The sequence below is a fragment of the Trichogramma pretiosum genome, unplaced genomic scaffold (genome assembly GCF_000599845.2).
Source record: "Trichogramma pretiosum strain Unisexual culture from Peru unplaced genomic scaffold, Tpre_2.0 scaffold33, whole genome shotgun sequence".
Taxonomy (NCBI): Eukaryota; Metazoa; Arthropoda; class Insecta; order Hymenoptera; family Trichogrammatidae; genus Trichogramma; species Trichogramma pretiosum.
The window spans coordinates 704,486-716,640 of record NW_019641610.1 but is presented as its reverse complement, the minus strand read 5'-3'; the positions used below and the strand labels follow the sequence as shown (position 1 = coordinate 716,640).

At 36.5% G+C, this 12,155-nt stretch overlaps 3 protein-coding genes across 3 annotated transcripts; 2 read left to right on the top strand and 1 right to left on the bottom strand.

Annotated features, from left to right (window-relative positions):
* Positions 1–281: 281 nt before the first annotated feature.
* Positions 282–1,650, bottom strand: LOC106648933 (mitochondrial import inner membrane translocase subunit Tim22-like). The gene is made up of 4 exons (XM_014366109.2): positions 1,261–1,650; positions 997–1,181; positions 835–907; positions 282–767 (listed from the first exon to the last, which is right to left on the bottom strand). The coding sequence occupies exons 1-4, from the start codon at positions 1,544–1,546 to the stop codon at positions 685–687; spliced, it is 627 nt and encodes a 208-aa protein (XP_014221595.1). The 5' UTR covers positions 1,547–1,650; the 3' UTR covers positions 282–684.
* A 218-nt stretch (positions 1,651–1,868) lies between these two features.
* Positions 1,869–9,093, top strand: LOC106648695 (adenylate cyclase type 10-like; the record flags this gene model as incomplete). Its single annotated transcript, XM_014365772.2, has 29 exons — positions 1,869–1,976; positions 2,042–2,194; positions 2,261–2,536; positions 2,607–2,730; positions 2,795–3,069; positions 3,127–3,650; positions 3,718–3,845; positions 3,892–4,035; positions 4,103–4,208; positions 4,291–4,728; positions 4,798–4,889; positions 4,957–5,109; positions 5,194–5,275; positions 5,338–5,458; positions 5,520–5,660; positions 5,732–5,884; positions 5,964–6,045; positions 6,114–6,346; positions 6,519–6,707; positions 6,770–6,885; positions 6,950–7,270; positions 7,347–7,483; positions 7,548–7,837; positions 7,922–8,114; positions 8,188–8,239; positions 8,324–8,408; positions 8,526–8,640; positions 8,712–8,850; positions 8,950–9,093. Coding segments are annotated over exons 1-29 (5,073 nt in total), but the record flags the coding sequence as incomplete, so codon positions are not given.
* Positions 9,094–9,477: 384 nt separating this feature from the next.
* LOC106648787 (electron transfer flavoprotein subunit alpha, mitochondrial) lies at positions 9,478–11,344 on the top strand. The gene is made up of 4 exons (XM_014365879.2): positions 9,478–9,815; positions 9,936–10,268; positions 10,346–10,798; positions 10,866–11,344. Exons 1-4 carry the CDS (start codon positions 9,774–9,776, stop codon positions 11,040–11,042), a joined length of 1,005 nt encoding a protein of 334 aa, XP_014221365.1. The 5' UTR covers positions 9,478–9,773; the 3' UTR covers positions 11,043–11,344.
* The last annotated feature ends 811 nt before the right edge of the window (positions 11,345–12,155 follow it).

The following is a 12,155-nucleotide window of genomic DNA, read 5'->3' as shown; positions in this document are numbered from 1 at the left end:
TAATGAAATCTTTATCGTAAACAACTACAGTCTAAATGAACGCCTTCTTTTTCACGTGAAAAATATTTAAATGAAAATCATGACACATTTTCATATTAAATCAATCTAAAAGGCTTCATTATAAATTGATGAGAATAGGATAAGTCTTCAATTTGAATTTTTTTACAGGTAATTAATTTTGTTTTTTCGTTATTACCAAGAAATTTAATAGTTCAAATCAGTCTAATTGTGAGTAAAATGGATATTGTTATGGTTAGATTCCATGCTTTAGTACAACCAAGTTCATTTTTGTCTTAGAATTTGGTTAGATTGTTTTTATTTTCAGAAGTTTTGTACATATAAACATTACAGTCATTTGAAGCTTTTATTTCTAAATATGATTTTTTTAAAGTAATTATTATGTAAGTCATCTTACATCTTCATATTCAGACATAAAAACAATGACAATTATTAATTTACATGTGATCTATATTGGAATTTTCTGCGTCATTGAATATTTATTGTTTATAGGCTTAGAAAAATTTCTGTAGTTCTTAGTCAACTGCTCTATCATAATAAATTATTTTGATAATTCATTATTCATGTAACATTATCCACATTCATGTTATTTTCAACAATACTTATTGATACAATAACAAGTTCATACTAAAATATATATTTACACATTAACTAACAATAATTGTTTCAGTCTGAGTGCATGTAATAATCTATTGCAGTTGAAAAGGCTGCAAAACCACATGCCCCTATAATGCCAGCTTTAACACCCGCTAAAAAAAAGATTTGTTTTTGATATTTCACAAAAATTTCAGCAGTAGTAAAATATTTATGAATTACCTCTCAGCCCTATAATGCCTCCTGATAATGCTCCTGCATAAGTGCCATTTTTCCAATCACTTTTTCCTCGATACTAAAACAGTGAAATGAATTCATCATAACATTGATGTTTATCATTTTGCAAGTAAAAGTAATTTGATGATGTAATACAAATTCACTCACAGATTCTATTGTACATTCAACACCTGAGAAGAGAAAACCAATAAGAGCAAAATTTTTGGCATAAGACAAAGTAGTCTTTTTCATGTCTTTGAAAACTTCTCTGGCTGTTTGTTGTTTTTCAACAACTGCAACATTTGGTTGTACACTAGTAGTAAATAGTCCAATTGCAAATCCCAATCCATAACCTGAAGAATAAAATTGAATATTCAAAATGAATATAAATGTATGGAAAAACTTGTTGGCATCTAATTGCTCGATTCGTACCTACAACACAGCTCATTATACTCTTAAAACCACAACTTTCCATAACCCATTCCATAGTTTTGTCCTCATTTGATTTGATATCGCCACGACCCCATGCGTTGGGAATAATGATGTTTTCGCGATATTTTTGTTGATTCCCAATAAAGTACAATGCCAAATTGTCCCATTGTTCGTCTTGCATGAAGACAGGTACGCGCTTCTTTTCCGGCACATCTGTTTCCGAAGATTTTGGAGGAGTTGGTTGCTGGGCTGCATTCATCGCAAAAGGATTATAAAATTTTATCATGATGATTACGAGACCTGGACGCCAACATGTGCAAAACAATTTACAAACTGACTTAAGCTAGTACTGGAAGAGGTTGCTGTAAGATACGGTGGCAGCGTCGTCTGCCACACGGGGGAACCGTGTATATGAAAATGCTGATTAGTTGTCTGCTACAGAGTACAGACTAATAGCGCAGGCGCGCCTGCGTTGTTTTCCTATTTTCAATCTTTCGTATAGAAGTGAGAGTAACAAGATTCATTTCTTGATCCATCGTAACGGTTGGCTGAATAACACACAATCAAAGGGAATGTTGACATTTTAAGAAATGTGGTCCACCAACGGACACTGTTAAAATTGCTTATTTTCAGTAATCAAGGGTGGAAAATGCCACGTCGCGATGAGAAAAAATCTTCGAAGCAACCCAAGCACGTACATTTGAAAAATGATGTCGGTGAGTGATGTGCATCAAGTGGCGCTTGCTGTTGGCAAAAAATACCTCTAATAAATATTGTTCAGATGGACGAGCCTCTCGGGCACGCAGTGAATCACTGCGTCTTGAAAATCAAACAAAAATATTTGCCTCGATGTGTCCCGACGAGATATTAGACCACTACGATGATTTCAAAACGAGGGGTTACCAAACGACCTTGATGTTGTGCGACATATCGGGTGAGCGAGATTTTTGCGAGCGTCGAATCGACCGACTGCAACGCAAGTGTTAATTGGTCGTCGCAGGTTTCACCGAAATGACGGACAAGTATACGAAACTGGTGCGCGGCGGCCCGTCTCGATTGACGGAAACTCTCAACACGTACATGGGCTCGATGGTCCAAGAAATACTGTTCCACGGCGGCGACGTGCTGAAATTTTCCGGGGACGCTCTCATCGTCATGTGGAAGCTCGAGGACGGGCAAGTGATGCGCGACTGCGCCTCCGAGGCCATCAGAACCGCCTGCGTCATACAGAAGCACTTTGGCACGTACGAGACCGAGATCGGCATCGTTCTCAAAGGTCCATTTTTTAACTCCTAATCCCGCTTCGAGCACTTGGTTTTTGCTTCAATCCGTTGTTATTCTCTCAGTTAAATTGGCAATAGCTTCGGGCAAGACGTACTTCACGTCGATAGGCTCGCTGGAGAGCTCGACGTACTACATCATTACCGGCACTCCCGTCTGGGAAGCCAAGAACGCCGAGAGCCTGTGTCGGTGAGTAAAATCGCGCGCGCGCACGAAAAGTTCCCGCTTATGTAATTGCATTTCGCTCGCGAAGAGGCGGAGACATTCTCGTGTCGCCGAGCACGTGGCAGTGGATAAACGAGAACGAGTACATCTACGAAATCCTACCCGAGGGACCGCATTATCTCATCATCTCCTTGTCGGCCATGTGGGACAACACCAAAGAAATCGAAACGAAAGAGCAGGTATCGAGCTCGTCCTCCAGCTCCCAAGGATCGGTATTCAGCGACGATCGCTCCGAGCTCGACAAGTTTCATCGCGAGCTCTATTTCAGCAACCAAATAACCAACGATTCCGTCGATTACAGTCGTAAGTTTTTTTTAAGATTACCTGCAGCCCTCGGCTAAGTTAACGAGTCGTTCCAAGTGCGCCCGAAGGTCGTGAAAATGGTCAAAATGAAAAGGGCGAACGACCTGCGAAGTTACATCCTACGACCGGTTAAGAAGTCCGTGTACGAGGACGAGCCCTTGGAATACCTCACGGAGATCCGCCAAGTCGTCATAGTGTTCGTGAACGTCGTGACAGTGGCGACGAATCGCAAGACTCTCATCAAGCTCGTCGACGCCACCTATCAGTTCGTTTGCAGCGTCGTCACGGAGATGCAAGGCTGCGTCAACAAAACCTCCCTCTTCGACAAGGATCTCATTTTCCTGTGCATTTTCGGCCTGCGCGGCGACAAACACGAGCTAGAGTGCCAAATCGGCCTGCGCTGTGCCTCGCTTCTTCGACGAGGCCTGCTGCGATTCGCGCTCCTGAAATCGGTATCGATCGCCGTGACGACCGGCATGGGCTACTGCGGTGTCGTGGGTCATGTCTTGCGACGCGAGTACACCGTCATAGGGATGGCTGTGAATAAGGCGGCGCGTCTCATGTGCGCTTACGTCGACAAAGTAACTTATTTTCCGAAATATTTTCTATATGAGTGAGTTTGATCGTTCGCGCATCGATTATATACAGGTAGTGTGTGACAGGGACTGCTTTTTATTGTCGCATCTCGAAGCTAAGCACTTCGTTCTCCAAGAGCCAAAATACTTGAAAGGAATCACGAATGTTGGCTCAATTTATGAATTTAATGAATTGTCCAGGTAATAGAAATCGAATCTTTCTCTGTATCGTAATATTTGCTTTCAGTTCCTCTCAAACATTTCAGCTAAATCATTATCCCATTCTGGGACGCGATAAAGAGCTGAGGATTTTCCGCGAAAGTTTGGAGCATATGTTGAAAAAGTCCAACAGCGACAATATCGATAAAGACCGCAATATTCTTCTTCTGAGGTTGTCATTATTAAAATAACCTTTTAGTGAAAAATTATTGAAAAAAAAAATTCTTTTCCTGCAACAGAGGTACACCTCGAATAGGTAAAACAAGATTACTTGAAGAAATGAATCACATGGTTCCTGATAATATTATCACGAATTTTATTTCAATGGAACCTTATGATTTCAAAGTTTGTTCACCTTTCCATGATTAAAATTAACAATTAAAAATTTACACATAGCAATTAATTCAATCAAACTCGTCACTTGCAGATGTTCTATGTCCTTATAAGATTACTTTTTTTTGCACCTCTCAAAATTAAAGAAGACACTAAAATTCAAGTGCGCAAAAGGAAGATTGCTTCCAAATTTTTGAAGGAAGAACATAGCCGGCTGCATTTTTTGAATCAAATATTTGACGTTGATTTTTCTCCCTCTAATGACTACCTAGACCAAGTTAAATCAAAGAGTGAGAACGAGGTTGAAAAAGAGCGCAAAAACGAAATAAAAAGGCTCATGCGTCTTTTGACACTGAAATGTTTTCATAAACCATCGGTAGTTTTCATCGACGACGCTGAATTGTCGGATGAAGAATCGATCTCGCTTTTGCAAATGATTTCGAATCAACGAAATCTGTTCATAGTCATGGCTTATGGGAATAAATTAACTAAACAATATTTCATGCACCATAAACTTCCCCGCATGGCAAAGGTTCTTATTTTTTCTCACTTAATTTATAATATTTCATGGCTTTAGTACGTATTTGCCCTGTTGTTACAGATATTGGAACTTAGTGGTCTTGATAAATGGTACCACGCTTCATTAGCTTGTCAACTATTGAACGTTGTAGCAATATCAGTGATGCTTGAGAGGTACGAAATTCAACGTTTGCTCATTTAATTAAATTTGATGTAAAAATGATGAGTTGTCTCGTCAAAGAGTGATTCAAGAGCGAAGTGAAGGCAATCCAGGTTGGATAGAGAGTTATCTAATAACTCTTTTACAATCCTCTGCAATACAAATAGAAACTATGAATAATCGACAAATTCATCAGTTTGGATTGGTAAAACCAACCGAAAACATGTTGCGAAGGTTTGCAAAAAAAAAAGATTTCTCCAATATTTGTGCCAAGAATACTGCTTAATAATTTAATGCTCGAAATGAATATTTCAAAAGAACGCAGGACGCCGGAAAATGGGCATCACATTCGTATTGCGAAGCACCTCATGGCTGGGAAATGTATCAGACGAGTTTTAGAGTAAGAAAATTTTCGATTCGATTCTGGATTTATCGTATCATGGCGTTTATTTATTCAAACAGGACAGTATTTATGAAGATAAGGATCAAGATCTGGAGCTTGATGACCCGGAGGAGCGTCCAGTCTGCACGATTACCAGTTTCTTTAAGGCTGAATTTGAATTTATTGAAAGCAGTATGGATAGTAAGTAGCTCGACGTTATTTTAGTCAAACAACGCAAACAAAGCTATTGATTGATTTTCAGTTTTACTTATTAAGCTATACGATTCGTTAACTCCATTGGATCAGGTCTTACTAAAGTGCGCTGCCGTCTTAGGCGAAGTCGTCGATCGCAAAATGTTAGAAGAATTAATGGTTGGAATATCCACTCGAGACTTGGGATTATGTAAGAATACATTTAGATTAAAAAAAAAAAAACTTAAAATTTTACGTGATGGATTTTAAATTAAAATTTAGCATTGTTAAAGCTGTTCGAGCTTCGAATTATTGGTTGCGCTTATGGTGAATTCCATCAAACACCGACGAAATCGATAATATTTAACCATCATCGCGATTCGGAAGATAGTTTGGATACAACAAACTGTTATTGCAAAGGAATCGTTATTTTAGGTAATTATGTTTAATCAACTCATTCTGGAGCCGAAATTTGAATATTGATGCTCATCATTATCTTTATGGATAATTATAGACGAATTAGCTGATCTTCCAAAACACGCTTCATGTGGCTTGATGAGATTTAAATTGGATTTATTCCGGAAAACTACGTATAGGTAAGTACAGGCTTTTGAATTGAAGGAATTGATAAATGAGCCGAAATTGTTCCTGTGATATTTTTCAGATTACTAACAGAAACTCAAAAAGTCGAGTTTCATAGTAAAGCATTAACATATTTACGTCATAACACTCATCGTTGTGAGCCTTGCGGTGGAGGTCAATTTAAGCGTCTCCTCGGTGAAACAGCTCTTGATCGATTAAAGAGACGTAAAAAGACACCGATACACTTAAACATAACAGCTGATTCAAAAGTGTCTTTAAATTTTGACGAGTATAATGATCCGATCCAAGAAACCGGTAAAGTCTTACTAATTATTGCGCTAAATCATTAAAGTACCAAATACAAAAAAGAAAATGAAATTTTAATAATTCAAAAACCATTTATCTCAATTCTTAAAACTATAGATATTATACAACTTAATTTTTTTTCTCGTGAATATAAAAATGTTATTCTTTGATTATTTTACAGTAGAAATTGAGGAAAGCAGCTCGGGTGACGAGAGCATCGAATCGAATACTTCCTCGAGGTCCTACTTTAGCAAACCTCTCGCAAAATCACAAATGTGTAATTTCATCAATGTTGATTTTCAAAGATGCACTTGTCATCTTATTTTATTAACAGCCTATACTCACGTCTTGGAGCATTGTAGAGGAATAGGTAATGAAAAATAAAATTCCCAATTGCACCTTAAGATATGTTTAAATTCTCATATCAATCAGGAATCAGTGAACTGTTGCTCGTATCAATACTCGAATTTGTAGAGATATGCATGTGGACACGAAATGTACCAAAAGCCACGAAACTACTCAATGAGGCGGACGAGCTCATGAAATCGGTGAGTTCGTCCTTATACGTAAATGTCAAAAAGAATATTTGTCAGCTTGATTTTCGAACCACAGGTTCATCCACCAGTCAGTGACGAATTACTCATACTCCCTTACCTGAAGGGCAAGATAAGCAATCTGAGAGGTAAATGCTTTTTCGAGAGTGGCATGATTTACGAATCGATGGAGTGTTTTCACACTACACTCGAGGTAATGGGCTACAAATTTCCCACCAGTCCGTTTGTCGTTCGAATCAAATCGATGTGCATGCTTGAACAACTGAAGCTCATGCTCACCTCCTCGAGATCTCATAAAATTGGCATTTTGAGGGATGACGCGGCTAATTATAACGATCAGTTCGCTTATTGCTTAGCGCACATGTTTAAATTTTTCAAGGTAATTTTTGGAATCCGCAATTCATGATGTATCATAAATCAAATGTTCACCTGACAGATTGATTGTTTCATCGTAGCTCAACGGAATGAGAGAACGCGCGAAATTGGCCTCAACTTGGGCACTCATTGCAGCCCTCGAGTCGAGTCAGGATTTTTTCATACTGTGCACTTCTTACGCGAACATGATGTCGACCGCGTACGAGTATCATTACGAGTTCGTTTCTCACCAATATGTCTGTTTCATTTGCTCTGATAATAATTGTCTCTTTAACGAAAAGATCGATCGGTATGCTTTTGGAAAGCAACGCCATCAACCTCTGCTGGCAACGCCAGGACAATCTCGAGCGTCAAGAGCTCAAAGCCATAGTCGAACTTTACCGGAACATCAGTTTTTTGCGCTTGCTGCGCGGGGATGTAGTTGGTGCCGCTAACATCGGTTTCACCGTCGGAAAACTGGCTCACGCTGTCAAATCGAGTCGCTTGAAACTTTTAATCCTACCTGGATTGATACAAATGTCTTTGGCTCATGAGAAATATAGTCAAGCGGCTTCGTTAATCAACGATTTGAGTTTGTTTCCCTTACTTTCTTATAGAAAATGTCGAACGTTGGTAATCACTAAATCGAATGACGAAATAATCGTATTATTCGCAGATGCTATTCCAACAGACGACCTGTCAAAACAAATTTGGTACTATGCTCTGTGTATGGATTTTTTGCTCGATTCCGGAATTTCCCTAGTGCGCTCACGGGAATTCAACGATTTTTATCTTCGGGAAAGCCGTCAAATACTTCATCTTGAGAAATCCGAGGCAGCTAACCGCTTTTTTACGAGCACTTGGTTATGGTAATTATATTACCACTATCTTCATTCAAATTCACAGTAGTACACTATCTAATAATGAAAAATATTTATCCAGGTACATAAGGATCGGAGATTGGGATTCAGCTGCTTTATGGATAAGTCGAAGGGTATGTAGCTAACGTTTTTAAATCAGTTAGGGTCAGTAGAGTTTTATCTTATTAAGCGCTTTTCCATGTACTTTTACTTGACAGGAAAACAAAAGTTTTGGTGAAGAATGTAAGATATTAAACACATTAACGTCGTTGAAACAATTGGAGGGATTAATCATTTCATACGGTACATTGAGATTTTTTATAGAACAAATCCGCAGCGATTGTTTAATCTTTTTTCTTACTTTTAATATGTTATTTGAAGCTTTTACTGCGCTTTAAAAACACTTTCTTCTTTTCGCAGTTCATCATTTAAATGAGAATATCGAGGAAGATTCACATTTCATTTTGAATATGATAAAAAAACAGTTTAAATTATTTAATAAGCGACGAAATATCGCTAAGATTATGTTACCGAGGTAATGCTTAGTCTCCTGAATTCAATTTTGAAAATATTTTATTTACGATCATCGATACACATAATACATAGATTCTACTTGATGAAAGCTTATTATGGAATGGTGAGACGCAATCCGAAATCAGCGGTGCAACAACTTGCTAAATCGAAAAAATTATCTGTCCACTACAAAGCCGAATTAATTTTTAATTGGGCTTGCCATTCTGAAAAGGTACGTAATATTGTATCATAATAACGCAAATATATTTTTAAATTATAATAATAGAATTTGAATTACATTTTCTACTCGCGTACTTGCAAATCAATATAGGCATGGACAAATTTGTTGAATAAACGCCAACGAGATTATTGGATAGATGAAAGTACAAAACAAGAAAAAATGGATTGGCAGGATGTTGATAAAACCGACAGAAAATTTATCCATTTTACTTTACCTTTGCCAAAAATTCTAGATAAAACAGATAATTAATATTTTATTCTGGACATCCGTTGTATTAAAAAAAACTATGTAGCAACTAAGTAATAATACGATTAATATTTGTTTAATTTGGCCAGTTGCAGAAATAAAAAATTATTCATTTAAATTATCCGAGGTGCCCGTTGAGAGTTCAGTCTTAGGTAATCCAATATTGCTAATCGGTCAATAACTAGGTCGAAACTCCTCAGACTCTTTACTCTCAAAAAATAACTTCGCAACAACATAATAATAATCATCATCATCTTCAATGTGCTGAAAAAAGTGCTTCGTAATAGTGACTCGAATAAATTGTACTTGCTATTTACCAGCTGACATAAAATTGGTTAAAAGCATTCGGGATCATTTGGACTTACCATTTGTACGTTCGCCAAAATTTAACGTTAAGTTTTTGCAACGGCTATTGGAGCGGACGCGCTTCTTTATTATTATATCTCATTTACCATTTCGCACAGAATTTGCAGAATACTAGCCGAAGCCAGCCAACAGCGCCAGTGTGTGCAAAGTGATATTTTTCATCAGCAATCGCGATTCGCGAATAATCTGTGCAGTGTGTAAAAAGTCGACATTGCAGACACTTGCTCTGTGAATTAAATTTAACTTAAAAATTTGATAACTACGATTTTTGATCGTTTATTAGTTTCATAAAACTTCGCAAAATGTTTGCTAACTGCTCAAGGACGTTGAAAAAAAATTCTAACGTAAGTACTTGTGGATTAAGTTACAGTTTCTGAAATTTAGCACATAACCTTAGTGCTCTTTAATTGATAAGACTATTCGTGATAAGAATCGCAATCAACCTCAAGCATTACATATTTTAGTTACTCAACATCTTGCAACGTCTGGAATCAACCCTGGTTATAGCTGAGCACAACAATGAAACTCTCTTACCCATAACTCAGAATGCTCTAAGTGCTGCCAAAAAAATTGGAGGTGACATAACTGTTTTGGTAGCTGGAACTAAATGTAAACCAGTCTCTGAACTTTTGAGCAAGGCAAAAGATGTCAACAGGGTACTTGTGGCAGAGAGTGATGCATTCAAGGGTTTTCTTCCTGAAGCAGTTGCCCCTCTTATAATTGCAACTCAAAAACAACATAATTTTACTCATATTATTGCTGGTGCTACTGCATTTGGAAAAGCTCTTTTACCAAGAGTAAGTATTAAATTAAATAAAACAATCATATTTTTTTTAAGTATTAAAATATTGAGAATACAATGCCTTTTTCATAGGTTGCAGCTAACTTGGATGTTTCTCCTGTAAGTGAAATCATTGATATAAAATCAGCTGATACTTTTGTAAGAACAATATATGCTGGTAATGCCATTCAAACTGTCAAGTCAAAAGACAGCATCAAAATTGTTTCTGTTCGAGGAACATCTTTTGAAGCTGCTCCTTTGGAAGGAGGAAGTGCAAAAGTAGAAGAAGCTCCAGCTGGAGATTACAACACAGATAAAGCAGTTTTTGTTGGACAAGAGTTGACAAAGTCTGATCGGCCAGAACTTACCGCTGCCAAAGTTGTTGTTTCTGGTGGAAGAGGAATGAAATCTGCAGATAACTTTAAAATCCTTTTCAATCTAGCAGATAAATTGAATGCAGCTGTTGGTGCTTCTCGAGCTGCTGTAGATGCTGGTTATTGTGCCAATGATATGCAAGTTGGTCAAACAGGAAAAATTGTAGCACCTGTAAGTTATAACGATCGTGATACACCTGCATTGATTTGTTGTTATATTGATTTTTTTTATTTCACAGGACCTATACATTGCTATTGGTATATCTGGAGCTATTCAACATTTAGCAGGTATGAAAGATTCAAAAACCATTGTTGCAATCAACAAGGACCCAGATGCACCCATCTTCCAAGTATCTGATTACGGTCTAGTTCAGGATCTATTTAAGGCAGTCCCTGAACTGACTGATAAAGTGTAAATCTTTTGAAAATTGGTAGAATTATCTTTTTATGTAGTAAACACTATTTGTGAAATCTATAATCTTTTATGATAAGGTTTTTATCAATCAATTTTTTAATAATTTTTTTTACTGGAATTTATCAAAGTGAATTAAAATGTTAGTAACTTTTTGCTTTTAAAATATTTATTGAAGTATCATGTCATTGAAAAAGTTTTATTAATTAGTTCAAAATATATTATGGAATGTATCTATGTATAAATTATATATTTTTATACTGTTATTTAATGAAATCTGAATAAACGTGATCTTGATTGTTATTATTTGAATATTTGTATCCATTTAAACCTTGCTTATCGGAAATTGTCAATATATGAATAAGGGCAATTTTCAAACTTTTTTCCTCAATAGTTGAAACCTAGAAAAATCACAAAAATTTGGAAAACTTGTTTAAGATCTCGAAGCATTTTACAATGTCTTTCATTTCTCTTTCAATCGGATAGAATATCGTGGACAATATTAGTCCTAATCCGAAAATAATGTTGCTTAGCAATCATAGGATTAATTATACTGTTAATACAGTGATCAATGATATCTTCGTATTGATATCAAATTATCATCTTGCGTTAACATCATTCTCGTTCCAATTGTGGTATTTTTAAATTTTTTTTTTTTTTTTTTCCTTCCTTAAAAATCATGTGAAGTCGTTTTATTCGTCACCTCATTGGTCGATGAGTAACTGTGCCTCGCTTCATGATTGGTCGGAATCTCGCGTCGATCGTTCATATAACTTTTTTAGTGGGATAACTTAAATGTGGCGTTTGCTAAAATGATTATATTTGAAAGTCATCAGTTATTTCAATTTCATATTTGTCATTTTCAATTGATTAGTTGGCACGCGCCTTATATCACTAGTAGTGTTATATATGCAACTTGTTTATTTGTAGATGGTCAGAATACATTTATTACTAAAACACGAAAAAAATTTTAAAAAATTCGGTCCAATTTTTACTTACTAAATACTAGTACTAAAATAAGATATCAAGCGCTTTATCGCGCCCAATGTTTGAAAACTTAAACTTCACTTTTTCAAAAGTCTGTACAATTTTAGGTGAGAAATTGAGACTTTGGAGT